General features: G+C 33.8%; 3 protein-coding genes and 1 non-coding gene across 4 annotated transcripts; 1 reads left to right on the top strand and 3 right to left on the bottom strand.

Annotated features, from left to right (window-relative positions):
* Window positions 1–4,285: 4,285 nt before the first annotated feature.
* Window positions 4,286–8,453, top strand: LOC132633384 (rop guanine nucleotide exchange factor 12-like). Its single transcript, XM_060349775.1, has 7 exons — window positions 4,286–4,733; window positions 5,097–5,213; window positions 5,385–5,539; window positions 5,628–5,702; window positions 5,805–6,065; window positions 6,355–6,675; window positions 7,233–8,453. Exons 1-7 carry the CDS (start codon window positions 4,574–4,576, stop codon window positions 7,635–7,637), a joined length of 1,494 nt encoding a protein of 497 aa, XP_060205758.1. The 5' UTR covers window positions 4,286–4,573; the 3' UTR covers window positions 7,638–8,453.
* Window positions 8,300–10,350, bottom strand: LOC132633385 (photosystem I reaction center subunit VI-2, chloroplastic-like). The gene is made up of 3 exons (XM_060349776.1): window positions 10,135–10,350; window positions 9,489–9,615; window positions 8,300–8,646 (listed from the first exon to the last, which is right to left on the bottom strand). Exons 1-3 carry the CDS (start codon window positions 10,263–10,265, stop codon window positions 8,467–8,469), a joined length of 438 nt encoding a protein of 145 aa, XP_060205759.1. The 5' UTR covers window positions 10,266–10,350; the 3' UTR covers window positions 8,300–8,466.
* On the bottom strand, window positions 9,052–9,123 carry TRNAD-GUC (transfer RNA aspartic acid (anticodon GUC)). Its single transcript has one exon. It is a non-coding gene; the product is annotated as a tRNA-Asp (tRNA).
* Window positions 10,351–14,730: 4,380 nt separating the features above from the next.
* On the bottom strand, window positions 14,731–16,844 carry LOC132634363 (peroxidase 29-like). Its single transcript, XM_060350623.1, has 4 exons — window positions 16,606–16,844; window positions 15,859–16,047; window positions 15,532–15,697; window positions 14,731–15,305 (listed from the first exon to the last, which is right to left on the bottom strand). Exons 1-4 carry the CDS (start codon window positions 16,834–16,836, stop codon window positions 14,911–14,913), a joined length of 981 nt encoding a protein of 326 aa, XP_060206606.1. The 5' UTR covers window positions 16,837–16,844; the 3' UTR covers window positions 14,731–14,910.
* Window positions 16,845–17,095: the final 251 nt, after the last annotated feature.

Raw genomic sequence — 17,095 nt, 5'->3', positions numbered from 1 at the left:
TTGACAAAGAAAGACTAAAAATTTAAGTTAAAGACATTAGACTCTAACGTGAGATTCTGTTAGTAGGTTTACACTTAACACTTAAAAGTTAAAAGACATAAAGACATGGGCTTGGACATATTCTTAAAAACATGAGCCTAGACATATTCCTAAAAACATGAGCCTGGACATATTCTTAAAAATATGAGCCTTAAACAATCATGTGAAATAAGTAGACCAAAAATCAAATTAATGATTAAAAGGTATTAATTATTTATGAAAAACTAATATTATACATATAAATAATTACAAAATTTATGTATATAATTTATCGGTTTGGTTCGGTTATTTATTCGGTTATTTTTTAATAGAACCATAACCAAACCAAATATTATCGGTTTATAATTTAAAACCAAATCAAACCAAACCAAACAAAATGTCGGTTTGGTTAAATTTTCAATTTGATTTTGGTTTTAACCAAAACCGTGAACAACCTTACCAGCAAACACTTATTTGCAAAGCTGCTCATTTTTGCTGTTAGAGCAATCTGATACTGTATCTTATCTTTTGCTTCAAATCTGATACCTATAACAGCTATAAGCCGGGCTGCAATAACAGATGAGCTTCTTGTCCTTGACCCACGGGGAGCAATGTCACTTGTTGTCCAACATACACAATCTTGCGAATTCAAACTCTGTCTTACGATTTTTTTTTAAAAATTTTTGACTGAGCAGAGATTCGATCCCGAAATCAAAGAGTTCTAATGAAGGGCCAAAATTAAAGACCACTTATTTAATGGACAAAAATTAAAGACCACCCCAAAATAAGGGCATTCCTGCGAATTCTCCCTTGCAATTTATACGACATAATTCAACTCCACTGGTTTTTTTTATTTTTTTTAAAGAGGTTTTATGTGAGTTATAAATTGTCATCAAATTGATTTATTACATTTTTTTTTAACTACAGCCGACAATTTACGTTTTTTTTTTTCTTTTGCGCGTTGATAAGGTAGATTAGGAATAATGGGTTTTCAAGTTTAAATTAAAGCTGAGGGAAAAAAAAAGTACTCCTAGATTTCTTTTAATCTTCCCAAACTTCAGCTGACAGAATTATTCAGCATAGCAGATATCCATAAATTAATCGAAATCCACATAAGTTGCCTTAAAGGCAATTTTTTTTTCTTTTGCCTCAAGGTAGAGAGCCTAGAGGCAAAAAAAAAAAAAAAATTTTTTACTCTGCTGGAATTCTACAAACTCCGCCCGAATAGGCCTAATTTTACAATAAAATTCTGTTTTGCGATTTTTTTTTAAACTGAGGCGACTTCGAATATAAAATCTCAGAATATCTTAGGTGAAGGCTAAAAATTAAAGACCTGATTTGAGGTGCAAAAATTAAAGGCCACCCCGAAAAGGGACCATCGTGCAAATTGCCCGTCCAACAATACATGGACCTGCGTTAGGGGTGGACCAGACCGGAACTTGGGCCTAAAATCCAAAACAAAACTCTTCTGGTGAAGAGAGAGAGAGAGAGAGAGAGAGAGAGAGGGGGACCTTGGTCGTCAACATGAAATCACCATTCTTCTTCCAAAGCCCATTCTTAACATACCGATCACACTGGCAAATCCTTCTCAAAACTGCCAAAATCAAAGCAATCCCAGTATCTGCTGCGTCATCCGTAATCAAATCAGGACAGTAAGTAACCTTAATTCCTTTTTCCCTGCAAAATCCCAAATCGATCTTATCCAATCCCACACTGTAACTCGATACAATTTCCAGTTTCGGTAATGCTTCGATTAGCTCCGCATTTGCTCCGATTGTTGCGTTTCCAACGACTCCTCGAATGGACTCTGAATGCAACTTCAAATAGTGTTTTTTTTGGTTTTCAGGGAATTTCCAGAGCCTGAGAAAGTTGAACCGCTTGTCTAGCTCTTGTTCAAGGTATGGTGACATTGGACATGTCATTAATACGCCTATAGATTCCATTGCTTGTGTTTGTATTTGGAAGTTAGAGTATCGCTGAGAGCGTATCCCTCTATTTTTGTATCTCACTACTTATGTTGGTAGGTGAGAGTCGCTTGAACCACGTGGCTTTTAAAAATAATTATTTAAAATTTGTCACTTGATTATATAAGTTAATATACTACTAGTATTTATTGTTAGGTGAATTTATTATTTAATCATAATTCTAATGGAAGAATGCAAGAAATGTGCACCAAGGAGTTGACTTGTTAAGAGGAAAATAGTTGTAAAAGAAGTTGACCGTGAACTTGCATACCCATTTGTGTTTTGCAAGTGACTTCCCTATGTATGTATGGTGGATTGGTCCTTTGCTAGCCTTCTATAAATTTTGTTCTTACTATTGCCGTTGGAACTAAGTGCGTCCTGTCACAAAGATTTATGATCTACTGATATAAGTAAGAGAACCTCACAACATGTGAGCTCAATTATATTCTCGTTATATACCAATGTAATGGGAATTGTAATAACAACTAGAAACATAATGCAATTAAGATTTATTACTATGTCTAATTACCTAATAATTTAACACAATTTTTTGGCCCATTAGTAAATAGAAGTTAAACGCATGATTATCATAAGGTGGGGGTTGTTTACACAGAAGTCGTGCGAAGCATCATGTTGTATAAAGGAAAAGGCCTTTCGTCACCTTAGGATATTACCACCTCCTATTTTTTTCAACCAACTTCGTATTTGAATAGTCCAATAATAAGGAGAAAAAAAGACCTTATTTTTTCATTATTGCAGACAAAAATTACAAGTACATGTTTTTTGCGGCAGTTCTGCACATATTTGACCTTATTTTAGGGGAGGGGAAGACCGGCCATTTAGGGGTGCATAAAGTAAATCGATAAATCGCACCAAACCGATAAATCGAGTCAAAACGAGAAAAAAAAACGCGACTAGTGGTTTGGTTTGACTTGGTTTGGTGTTAGAAAAAAAAAACCGATCATAATTGGTTTGGTTTGGTTTTAGCTAAAAAAAGTCAAACCAAACCAAACCAACCCGACATTACATGTATTCAATTTTTAAAATGTTTTATACATAAAAATATTTATTTGTAATGTAATTTATAAATATTTCTTAATTTTTTTCATAATTTTTCATCTATTATCATATTATTCAAGCTTGAACTTAGGATTTTGAATGTGAATAAGTTTTATATCCTATGGATGTTATAGTAACTCATATAAAGTCCAAACCAAAACCAACTCAACACTAATACTAACAAAAAAATTTCAATTTACCCATAGAAATGACAATAATGTTGGATATCTATTCTTTAGTTTTGCATAATTGGTTTAGAGAGTGAAAATACAGAACTTAAGTTTTTTTTTTCTTGTCATGTAATTAATACTTATTAGCCGTACTTATTTTAGCATGACTTAGTATTTTTAGATTATGGTCATTTTCTTTATGGCTTATTAATTAACAATATTTATTTTAACCGATTTTATTATCTTTTGTTGAATATTTTAATACAATGTTATCACTCTTCTCACATTTTGTGTTATTTTCTTATGAAACACCTTAATTACATAGTTGTATCTTACTAGGATTAAATAAATATTTGACGTAAAAGTTATATGTTTTGTATCAAGATTATTCCGAAAAAAAAAATCCGAATAACCTGAGAAAACTCGAGGTTAAAAAACCCGAATTTTATTGGTTTGATTTGGTGTATAAATTTAAAAACCCGACGTAATTGATTTGATTCAGTTTTTAAAAAATCCAAACCAACCCGATTCATGTACACCCTACTGCCATTAATATTCAGCCATCCGTTTGTCTCACCGATGTTCTCCTGAATAAGACAAGAATACAACAGGGTTAATAATCCTTTTGGTCCTTTTATTAGTATTAAATTTTAATTTTAATCCTTCCAAGTTGCAATATCTCATCAAACACATTAAATTACTTAAAATGTTGTCTTTTGATCCCTTTGTTTAGAATGTTAATAAAAATTTTAAAATTATTATCGTTCCATCATTTAATACACGTTTTATGCTAAATTTACTCATATGTTATGTTAAACTTTTATTGTTATTCCATAATTGACTCGAGGGTAACATTATAAATATGCTCCAATATGATAAATTTCTTGCATAAAGGGATCAAAAGCACATTTGAATTAATTAAATATTAAATTTATTAAGTCATAAATTACAAGGACAAATTAAAATTAATCTTGAGAAACCAAAAATACTATTCTCTAAAAAGAAAAAGCATAAGCCAAAGAGGAGAATTTTAAAAAATTCGCCAAACTAAACAAGAGAAGTGACCTGTCTTCATCCTTCATTATAGAAAAACATGCACCCCACGTTCTCTCAACCATTCACAAAAACAGAGAACTAACATCAAAGACTCTTTCATTCTCTATCAACAACAACAAAGAAAGCTTCGTCTCTTTTTCTCTTCCTAGCAACGCCTGTTGAACCCCTTTTCCTTCTCTTAAAAAAAAAGTTTCCATTTTGTTCATCCATCTCCATATCATATCATATCATATTTTTTGTTTTATGGTCTCATACTCCGTCACATAAGACACATAATATTATTTTTGCTTGAATCAGAAAAAAAATATGGTTCGAGCAGTAGAGGAAGAGAAATTAGAGATTCAGTCTTCTGAATCTCAAAAAATTAATGGGTGGAAACTTACCCGTAAAGAGACCATCAAGGCACGTAATAAAGCCGACGATTCTGCCTCTGCTCCCATCAACCAGAACAATAACCCGCATTCAGGCAAGTCATCTTCTTCTCTTTCTCAAGTTTTTTTCTTCATTCATTTAATGGTCGAATGTAATAAAGATTTAGCTGATTGCCAATATTCTTCACGACTCATAAATGGCTAATTTTTTTAATGCCATTTGGGTATCCCTTTTCGGATGGATCCCTTTGCGCCCCTAGCTCCATCCCTGCTTGCAAAGATATGTGTTCAAGCCAGAATATATTGCCATTTGGGGTTTATTGGAGTTCCTTTTTTTTTTTTTCGGCTGAAATGATTTTGCATGGATTTCTATTATCAAACTTTGCAGTTTATAATCTTCTATTTCTTTTTTGTCTGACCACCTTTTTGACGAACTTGCTCTTCTTATTCCTACTCAGATATGGAGCTGATGAAGGAAAAATTTGCCAAGTTACTCCTTGGCGAGGATATGTCTGGCGGAGGAAAGGGTGTTTCATCAGCATTGGCGTTGTCAAATGCAATCACAAACCTTGCAGGTATTTGAATCCCCTCACATTTTCATCTGTATATACCGTTATGTTACGAATATAAGCAAAAACATTTATGTATTAGTTACTTTGTGTGACTGTTTTTCTACAGAGATCATTTGAAGGTTTCGTTGTTTACATTTGTTTTCCTTATCTTTTGTTTCTTTTGAAAAAGTGCAGCCTCGGCGTTTGGGGAACAGAAGAGACTAGAGCCCATGCAACCAGAAACAAAAGCCAAGTGGAGAAAAGAAATTGATTGGCTTTTATCTGTTACAGATCATATTGTTGAATTTGTTGCTTCTAAACAAAAATCAAAAGACGGAACAAACATGGATGTATACGCCTCTCCTTGGAAAATTCTTCTTCACATATATCAAGTAATGTAAATAACAGACTAACAAGATCCCAAATGCTTATTTTCAGATTATGGTGACGAAGCAGAGAACCGATCTTCAAATGAACATTCCAGCATTACGCAAACTTGATGCAATGCTTTTGGTAAAGAGAAAGCTTCTTTTCCTTGCTTTGCTTTGCTTTTCATTTTCTTTTTTGGTTCGGTTTGCGCTTAGTCATGCTTATGTTTGGTTTTATGAATAACAGGATTGTTTAGATAGTTTTAAAGACCAAAGTGAAATCTCTTATACATCCAAGGACGATGAAGGAAAAAACAGCAGGAAAGATGATAAATGGTGGATACCTACCCCTAAGGTTCCTCCTAATGGCTTGTCCGATGCTACAAGGAAATGGCTGCAATTTCAGAAAGATTCAGTAAACCAAGTTCATAAAGCAGCCTTGGCTATAAATGCTCAAGTGCTTACAGAGATGGAGGTTCCTGAAAATTATATCGAAAACCTTCCAAAGGTACAAGAAAGATTAAAAACAAAATCTAGCATTTCACCATAACTAACAGCAAGCAAGAGCCGAGCCAGCCTTGAAGCTATGGGTTCAGCAGGACTCAGTAGCTTTGGCTAAAGTCCTGTATTGAATTAAGAAATTCATTTAATATGTATAAATAATCTATCCAAAAGACAGTAAGCCAAAAGGATGGTGGTCCGACCTCATAAACTAAAAATCCTAGCTCCACCTCCTATTATTTATTCTGCAAGTGTATGATCTTGATTTACTGTTACTCTTTTTCGTGTGTGTTCAGAATGGGAGAGCGAGTCTTGGTGACTCGATATACAGGAGCATCACGGATGAATACTTTGATCCGGACTACTTCCTTTCGACTATGGACTTGTCTTCAGAACATAAAATTCTAGATCTCAAAAACAGGATTGAGGCGTCCGTAATTATTTGGAGAAGAAAGATGACTGCAAAAGATGGGAAGTCAGCCTGGAGTTCAGCCGTTAGTATGGAGAAAAGAGAATTATTTGAAGACAGAGCAGAAACTATCTTGCTTATCCTTAAGCATCGGTTCCCTGGAATTCCTCAGTCATCACTAGATATAAGCAAAATCCAGTACAATAGAGTAAGAAGCGCCCGTGTTAATTATCCTTCCATGTTACTGATATTCTAACGAGTCTAGACAATTTTCCCTGCTTATTTATGAAATGTTTCAGAACATCCATCTGCCTTTTCCCGGTCTCAACTGCCTATTTGGCCAGGTTTCTAAAATCAGCTTATTTTAAAAATTGTTTTTCAAAAAAGTACTTTTGGTAAAAAACAGTTTATGTTCGGCTAATCAATTTGAAAATCGCTTCTAAGCAACAAGTAGTGTTTGTACTAGCTTTTAAATGTATTTTCAACGTGCTTTCAAAAAAATGTTTTGGGAAAAAGCTATTTTTTTAAGCTTCTCAAAAACAGCTTTTGCTAGTACTCAAGCACTTTTTCTTCTCCTAAAAGCTTAGTCAAACACCTCAACTTTGGAAAAAAAAAACTTTTGGCCTTGGAGAAGCTTGGCCAAATAGGCTAAATTTGTTTCATATTTCTTCTATGATAACCTAATGACTTCATAGAAGGATTCGACCTTATAGAAAATCCAGTTCTTTCAAAAAGTCATAGCCTATTATCTTTTTTATGTTACAGGATATCGGGCAAGCTATTTTAGAAAGCTATTCGAGAATAATTGAAAGCAGGGCATACACAGTCATGTCGCGAATTGATGATGTACTACAAGCAGATGATCTGGCCCAAAATCCTTCAAATGGAGAAGTAAAGAGGTTCCCTATAGAAGACTCGTTAGGAGTATCAGATAATGATAAAGAAGAAGTAGAGAAGCTTAACTCTGGAGAGATTCCTAATTCAATGACACTGCTGGATTTCATGGGTTGGGGAGAAGGAGAAGATGACACGGAGAAAGATGTGAAGGAGGACCGATCCAAAGAAAGTGACGGAAAGCTCCTAAGTAAACCTCCAAATGTAGTTACAAACAAGAGAGTTTCTTACCTAGAGAATTTAGCTGGTTCCAGAAGTCCAACAGCACGCCACTAAGTGAGAATACTGATCGACTCATCAGAGGCAATTAAGGACTGACGGACAGAGTTTCCATCAGATTAATTAAGAAAGCTCGGCGTCAAGTGTACATATCGAGATGAAATCATACCAATCTAGGATTTCACTAAAGTCATTCTCTTTTGTAATTAGGGATAAGTTAGTAGAGACCTATTGGCCTGTGGAAGTTCTTGAAATGGTTTACTCAGTACAAGATGTCACCTTGTTGTTGAACAACAATGGGAATTGCAGACCTTTTACCTTGAATAACCTCTGGTTTTCAGATCTATTAATAATAATACGATCTGTAGTTCATAATTTGAAATCTATCTGGTTTACAGTTTACACAATCAATAATTGGTTAAACGTTAATTCACCAGAAACTTATCTTAAATCTTTCTTTCACATCAACTAAAGAAAGTATACGTTAGAACATATCAGAAATATGCTGACATCCAGAGACAAATTAATATTGCATCAATCCCAATTTACGTGGCACTGACACAAAGTTTTTGTAATCTAAAACAAACCTTAGATATTTGTGTGGCTATAAATCATTTCATTAATGATAAAAGGAGAATTTTTAAGTTAAGTTGTTTCTAATTATACAAAAGTGACATTAATTTTTGCTACGGTTAAAAAAGAAAAGAGTGTCACATAAATTGTGAAAGAGGGAGTAGTTAATATACCAGTAATTTGAGAAAGCAATGCTACAATTCACCATAAGATATAACTTGTAGTAATTGGAAAGTCTTCAATTATACTTACAAAAACTGGGAAAACATACATTAATTACATATTGAAGGTTGAGAATTGGATCAGAAATCAATTAGATCTTGCCACGTGGACCGAGCTTTGGTGGAAGTTGCGGGCCTTTCTTGATTGGTAGGATATCGCCTGATGCTGTGGAACTGAAGTAAGCGAGGGTGGAGCCACCTCCCAATATCAAGAATTTGAGCAACAAACCTCTCTTGGTGAATGGAGCAGCAAATGTCTCAAAGAACTTGCTCTACGAAACACAAAGCAGTATACGACACAGTTATTACTCAGGCATAGAGCTTCTTGAAAATGTGCTCATCCAACTTCAACCAGAATCATAATTACTCAGGCATAGAGCTGATTTTTTATTTTTTGAAAGCATAGATGCAACCATACAAAAGTTAACTTTTGTTGTAACTTTTTTTCTTTTGTTACAGATATTCTCCCCCACGGTATTCTATTCTGCTCACCTTGTCTAACAAATTCTTTTTAGCTTTTGAAAATATTACTCCAATAAATGCAGTATAAAAAGTTTGTCAAAAAACATGTCGTAAATAATAAGCATAGTGAAAATAAATGGTGAGTTGCAACGCTGGTTAGTCCATTACCCTATTTTAACTTTCCCGTTCAGTTCGATGAATAAACTAAAAAAATACGCCGTTGCCGGGGATCGAACCCGGGTCACCCGCGTGACAGGCGGGAATACTTACCACTATACTACAACGACCTTGTTGTAAGGTAGAGTTTCGCTGTTTAGTTAACTAACGTTGCAGTGTATAAGAGACCACATTAACCAGAGTTTGCAGCGAAATGCTTATTGGGTACGTCTTGCTTTGTTTTTTGCATCAACATCTCTGTATTTTCCAACTTACATAAAAGTTGGCATGTCCTCCAACAAGAAGTCAACCTACACATGATGACCTTCTAGGTTCTATTTTGGGGACATACAAAGATTTATTAAGCAATAACTTCAAAATGCCCCATCTGAATAAACTTAAACAAGACAACTACTCAAGCACAGTATACCAATGAACTAAAAATTGAATTCCAATCAATAATAAGTAATCTTGATAACTTCTAAAATAAAAATACCTGAAGAGGGTTGTACGGTGAAGGTGCATCTGATCCATACAAGTCCCATTGGCCAGTGGTGTTGCCCAAATCCTCCAAATCAAAGTATACACTCTTGTCACCATACTTGGCAACCACAGAACCAGCCCTATTATACAAACATGTAATTAGTCACATCACAATTCACAATATACCTAAACAATCCAGGCGTATAAGCATAAATACATCCAGTATCATTTTTAACCCGTGTCTTCAGTGCCTATATGAAAAGTGCAACTGGTTCTTTTTAAGTTCCTTCATTTATTGGATGAATCGAATCCAACTTCCAACCAACATAACTAATAAAATTGACGTTCACTAATGGCTTAAGCTTTCAGACGAGGTGGTCCCACAGCCTTAAAGCTACGGGCCTAGTAGCTTCGGATCAAATCCTGTTCATATTAAAAAGTTTATTTAATATGTATAAATAATTTATTCAGAACCCAATAAGCAAAAAATATTATGGTTCGGAACTCATAACTAAAAATCCTCACTCAGCCTTTGGTCACACATTGAGTTCCGGTCACACCGTCACCCACTATCAAAGATACATTGCACTACATGTTTGGCCAAGAAACGTGTTGAAGATATAATTAAGTAATTAAACTTGTAATTACCACTTAATTACCTGGATTTAGTGGACTTGAAATTGAGGCGAGATGATTTAAGATGAAGCTTAGTTCCAGTAATGGAGCTTCCAGCTAGGCCCTTGACGTTGGTAGTGGGCTGCACTGCAGCAAGGGTTGCAAAAGATGCCATGCCTCTTCACTCCAAACTAACAAAACTACAACTTTCAAAAACTCAGATTGTGGGCTGGCAATTGGTCGGACTGTGATACGTTTGGGTTTTTGATCTTTTTGCGTGGATCCAAACAAGACATGTGGCACAATGAGTATCTTTTTAGAGATGTTCAATTCCATTCGAGTGGTGACACGTGTCATAGGCTGGATAAGCCTATCCTCTTGAATTTGTGAAATCTAATTTGGTTATACTCCGCGGTTTTATAATAAATGATATTTTTAGGTTGGACGCACATTGAAAAGTAAGAAGTGTTATATCAAATGCCTTGAAAAAAGAAGTTGTTCTTTAATGATTTCTTAGTTACGTAAAACTCCGTTCATTTAAATAAAGTTAAAATTGTAAGAAAAAAAGTAGCCCCTTCTTGATTTTGTGAAATATCATTTATTTTGAAATAAAATGAAAAGTTAAAAATACCACTTATTATGTAACGGAGGAAGTATTTGAGTAGTTTTTTTTTTCTTCTTCTTCTTAATTAATGATCGGATATAGCGGGAAAAGATTTCACATAATAGTAGTTAATCGAGAATAGATAATGCCTAACTAGATATATTTGTGTTTGACTGTTTGGTAGGACGGAATTTAACTTTTGGAAAATGATTTCTGTCTTTCATGAAATTTTCTTTCTAAATAGTAATTGTTGTCTCATGTTTAGCTAGTGAGAAAAATATTTTATGTTTCCTTGCACCAAGCCATTTCAGGTGACCTTCCATCAGTTTGTTCCGTATATTTATGTTATGTGGTGCAAAATATACTTATACCATCAGTTCACTTAAAATGTAATTACAAATCTTTTTAAGGGGAAATGTGCAAATATATCCCTTAACTTTGTGATTAGAGCAGATACACCTCTCGTTAAAAAAGTGGTGCATATATACCTCAGTTGTTACACGAATGGTGCAAATATACCATTGTCGTTGCACAAATGGTACAAATATACCCTTTTCGCTGACAATTTAAAAAAAAAAATCATTTAGCTTATTTTTTAATTAAGAAAATGTCACGTGGCTTAAGAAAATAAGTCTACCCATTATTTTTTAGTAGACTTATTTTCTTAAAGCAACGAGGCAATTTTTTTTCTAGTGGGGTTATTTGGTTCGTTTACAAAAAGTATCGCCTTGGCTTAAAAAAAAATAAGTTTACCTTTTTTTTTTAAAAGAACCAAACCCGACCAACCAAAAAAAATACCTGGTGGCTTTTAGAAAAATAAGTCTACTAAAAAAATGCGTAGACTTATTTTTTAAAAGTCACGTGGCATTTTTTAATTAAAAACAAGCTAAATGATTTTGTTTTTTAGATCTGTCAGCGAAAAGGGTATATTTGCACCGTTTGGGTAACTGTATGGTTATATATTCACAACTTTTTTTAACAACGGGTATATTTACTCTAAATCGCAAAATTGAGAGGTATATTTGCACCATTTCCCTCTTTTTAACAAGGATTGACTGATAACCTAAAATAAATGATAAGTAATTTGTTATAACAAATTAAATTACATTAATGATCAATGCACATAAATTAAGTCCTTGTCTAATTCTGTAGGACTGTAAGCATTCTCTAACATATATGCAATGCACTTTCTTAATTTAATACTACTAAAAAGACATGTGCTGATGCAACTTAAAACGGTAACGGAAAATTCAGATATTGGCTTTGGAATATGAGGTTTCATGTTACAGCACGGAGATAACTATATCAGTTCTGTTTATTTTCGTTGATGCAACAAAATTTCCTAATTACCCAGTATTGAACTTCTTAAGTAGCAGCCGATCATTGTTCTAATAGATTTGAGAAACAAAAATATATTATCCTTGTAGGATTGGAAAACCTTTCTCATATATGTTTGGGACTACTTGAGATCTATATACTTCTTCTCTTTCATTGTGGAAAACTCTCGTGTTATTTTTCTTCTTTATTTACTTTGTGGGTGATTGTGTGCTAGTGACGACTAAATGGCTCAAGTAATTTCCTCATCTCTTGTTGTGATGTCAATAATCATGATACTAGTGCTACTTTAATTTTATTGTCCATCACCGGCCTCTCGGCCGCCAGAAAATTACTACTCGTATCACCTATTATTGCTCCTTCAACTCCTTTAACTAAAGACCCGAGAAAAGAGGTGCTTACAGTGACGCTTTTTGAGAATAGTATTGCTCTTTCTAAGATAAGTGAAGATGGGTCTCCTTCAACTACTACTTCAGGTTCCCAGCAACATGGTGACCGCTCAAGCAAATTCAGTTGGATTTCTGACAATATACTTGATATTATTGGTATTGCAGCCTCAGTTTTCCTTCTATTGGTTGTTTGCGGTGTCGTATGACTAAAAATTAAATCATGTCAGATTACGAAATAGTATAGTAGTAGTTATATTTTTTAAATTATTTGATTATCCAATTACTACTACTATGTATGTATTGGTAGTATTAGGTATTATTCTTTATACAAGATTCATGTAAGGTAACAAGAGTTTATTGGTTTAATGGACCTCAGTTTGCTTTTAAGTTGTTACTAATACTAATTGGCACATATGGGAACCAATGTCTGCTGGAAATTTTACTTATCCAAAAGCATGAGAATATCTCTTTAAAAGAATATCATAGTTGGTTTTTCCCCTTTTCTCGTATATGAAGTTGGATATTAGGTGATTGTCACACGAACAACCCAAATCACAAACTGGAAAAGAAAACAAATTAATTAGTCGTAATTGAAATTGAAGAAAAGGGAAGATCACAAATCACGATATATCCGTGGTTGATTTATCATATGGTCACTCAACTAATAGTTATTATCTCATAAAGTATCTTTCTTCTTGATTTCAATTTCTTCAACATAAAAATTGATTTTCTGCGATAATAACTATTAATTGAGTAACAAAAACGGTTGTCGATTTTGCGGTTTGTCGAAGGATGTCTTTCATTGGCTTTGTCCAACGAGATGCGTGTTAAAATTTGGTAAGAGGTTTACATGCTATAATGGAAATTCAGGAACTCCAGAACTTCAGTTCAACAGGCATTGTAGAGTAGTCGTCAATTTGGTCCATCAACATACCGCGAAGGACAACCGTTTTGGGATAAACCATTTATATTTTGCAGAAATAAAAATCAAAGAAAGCAAGAATTTAAAACTTTTATACAGTTTGAAAAAAAAAACTTCATGGATCAATGCCTATTCTGAAACCAAAACTTACACTTCGCTTTAATTTGATTTTGATAATCAAAATTGTCAAGTTAGAGCCCGTTTGACTTAGCTAATAAGCATTAAATAGTTACGTGTTTGGATAAACAGTTGAAGTGTTTGGTTAAAATGTACATTTAAACACTTTTTTCTTGGTAAAATGACTTAAACCCTCAATGTTGTTTACACTAAAGACATGATTATTACGAGGTTCTAAATTCACAATAGATTCAAATACCAAGTAATTTATGTGTTAAAAAATATAAAATAATCTCTGTGTCAATTTATTTTAACTTCTTCTTCTTCTTTCTTTCGTTCTTTTTTTTTTTCCCTCCTTTTTTAAAAGCTAACGCACCCGTTGTTTGTACAAATATGAAAATTTAGGTATAATATTTTCACGTTAGTCGTTGTTTCTTCTGCATTTTCATATGACTGTGCGTTGAATTATAAGAAGTAAAAAAAAAAAAAAAGAGTTCTACTGTAGAATCTTTGCCTTCTTATTTTTAGTTTCTTTTATTAATACTTGGCTCCTTCGGTATAAATTTTATTTTATGCCACATAAGTGTGACAAATGTAAGATTTAGGTCCACCAATTTGTGAGATAAAAGAGTTTGGTTATTGGAATCTGTTAATTATGTCTTAGAATTTTTTCCTTGTATATTTAGGAAATTCATATTCCTATAGGTTTAGGAAACTCCCAGTTCTAATCAGCGAACAACTTTGTGATATATGGTAATGTGTATTACTTATTACAGATATCCTGAAATTTTTAAATATTTTAATTGGATTCATTCTTTTGCTTGTAATTCAATTTCTTTTAGTGACTTCAAGTTGGCCATGTTTACGTAATTACGTTATGATCGAAAGAACAAAAGGACTTTGAACAGCCATAAAAAGAGAAATCTACCAAAGGGGATCCAAACTAATGTGGTTCTGTCATTGGACTTGCATCAACCAGCAGTTCAGTTGACCAAACCTTGTTAAAGTGAGGACTTGCTTTATTTTAGAGCTCTGCTCATTCTCTGAGATTCCTTATTCGATTACTTTTATTAATTGTGAGGTTGGTCAGAAGGCTATGCATGCAGAAAGGTCCAGCAAGGCTCTTGCATGTAGCCATCAACAGGAAATATTTATAAGACTTGCATTAACTACAGTTCAGTACTGCACTGTTAATTCAGTAACTTGAATTGCTGAGTAAACTGAAACTACTGTGAGATACAAACAGATGAAAAAGACTAAACAGAACACATCTATTCAAATAAAAAGTGAAAGTCAACATAAACAAAGATTTCGTCTTTTTTCTTTTTTATCATAGTTGAATGTAGAAAGAAAACTTAAAAGCTTTGTCCTACAAGCTAGTACTACACATGTCAGTTGTAGTTTCTTGATTGTTGAAACTCTGGTGACAAGACGAGCGCGACATACAACTTGTTCAATTATTCACAAACCTGCAATCCTTACGAATTTCTCCTTGTTTTCCCAATAAAACTTTATGGTTTGAGAGTTTTAAGAATCCTGATGTAAAGCTTCTAAAAAACTGCTTTTGATCGCTTGCAAATCTGATGACATGAGGCTTTGTTCTTTGATCTCTCGAAATATCAGAATCAATCTTGAGTAGTCCTCTTCCATTAAGGATATCAGTGAAGTAGCGATTATCAAACGCAAAAGTAGTTAAATCATTTGTTTCGAAAGTGATATTAGACAAAAAAGGATTGCTGCAAATCACAAGTAAAGTGAGTTTGAATCCGGTTGGCAATGTAGGATCCCCTGGAGGCTGCAACCTCTTCTCAAAGTTCCGGCAATGTCCTATGCCTAGAGTGTGTGCCCCTGCATTAGAATTGCTCCATATAATTAAAATTTCGGTCTATGTATTTGACTGAACACGGAATTTAAGAAGGAAATAAGGACTTTTAGCATGTAACAAAATTACTCTTAGAACATATGGTATTACTGTGACGTTTTTATGCCGAATATAGAAATGTGTAAATTTTTCCAAAACAGGATAAAAAGAGGAGTGTCGTATAAAATGAAGCAGAGAAAGCAGATTGATTACCAATAAGGGCTACTCCTTCTTGGAGAGTGATGTTCTTCCCCTGGAAAATTTCAATGAATTTATCTACAGAAATGTCTGCAGGTGGAAGCTCTTTGTCAGCTCTCTCCTTGCTTGCCAATGTACCGTCTTTTCGTCCCGTAAAAACATCTATAAAGGGTCCTCCAGACTGAAAACAAAGCTTCGTTGTGAACTAACACAAAATTAAGCACAACAGCATGGCCAAATTAGTGATGCTAAGCACTCACTCGTATTATAGCAGCTTTTAGCTCCACAGAAAAATCTCATTTTAAAAACAAAGAAACAAGAAAAAATATCCAATATATATACCAGATGTATAGTATCACGTGCTGCTAACTGAATAATATCAGAACAAGAAACTGTTTGAGGACAAATTCTCTCCAAAGAACTCTTTATTCCATTGATTATGTGGAGTTTGCGCAATCCAAAGTTCATTTCTGATTCTGTCTCAGTCATCAAGCCATTTGAAAAACTTAAAAGTACTGAAGCATCACAACCCTGCCCAAAAAAAAGGCATCAACAAAATACAGGGTTAAAAACAACTTAAGCATCATAAAGCTATTCATATTTCTCTATAACTGAAATATATATGTCTTAGACAAAAGTATGTTCTGATAGAAAATTCAGAAGCATTCATTTTCCCTTGTGGAGCGTCAATAGAACCGTCAATAGAACGTTACACACAGGTATGACGGTTCCAAATTATGCTACTAATTCATAGTGTTCAAATTCAGAACTGTGCTGCTAGTTGACGGAGGTGGCTTCAAACTCTTGAGATGTGATTATCCACAGATTAGCTCTGTTCCAATTTATGTGACACATTTTTTTTTAGTCTGTCCAAAAAAGAACATACCTTTCTATGTTTAGGCAAATTAACTTTCAAAATTCTTTGTTTTACACTTAATGAGATGATTTATAGCCGCACAAATGCGACTTCTTTTAGACCACAAATTTTAAAAATCTATCGTTGTTTCTTAAATTCTGTGTCTGGTCAAGATATGCCACATAAATTGATGATGAGTTGCTAATTGCTAAAGAGGGAAATGAGAGAAGTACATCTACTTGGCAGTCGTGGAAAGCAAGTCTTAGAAGGGCTGCAGCTGTAGTAGGATCTATCAGCGTACTCCTACTCACTTCATCTTTCACAAATTGTTCTGCATTTGGACAACTGTTCCTATAAAAATTAAGCTCAAGTCCTGGAATTTTTTCTTCTTCATGATCCCCTACAATAACTGAAAATAAACAACAAAGAAAAACAAGAACCGAAATCCCCTTTAAACCTGTCATCTTCAACAACAATTCTCTTATACTTAAAACAATAGAAGAATGAAAGTGACTAGTGTGTAATAGAATGTAGAAAAGAATTTGTAGTTCTATAAATAACAGTAAATTCTTTAGGAATTTTAAGAGAAGTGTCAAAAGGCATGCATGCTATAGTTTGTGCTTTTACCACCTGGACTGATGAAGTAACTGATTTTGACTTGTTATTAAGGTTAGTGCAATTAAGGCTTTTTAGAGATACGGGTCACATTTATATTAAGGAGGT

This window comes from Lycium barbarum, chromosome 3 (genome assembly GCF_019175385.1).
Source record: "Lycium barbarum isolate Lr01 chromosome 3, ASM1917538v2, whole genome shotgun sequence".
NCBI classification, from domain to species: Eukaryota; Viridiplantae; Streptophyta; class Magnoliopsida; order Solanales; family Solanaceae; genus Lycium; species Lycium barbarum.
The sequence above is the reverse complement of the archived record's forward strand: the minus strand, read 5'-3'. Positions and strand labels throughout refer to the sequence as shown.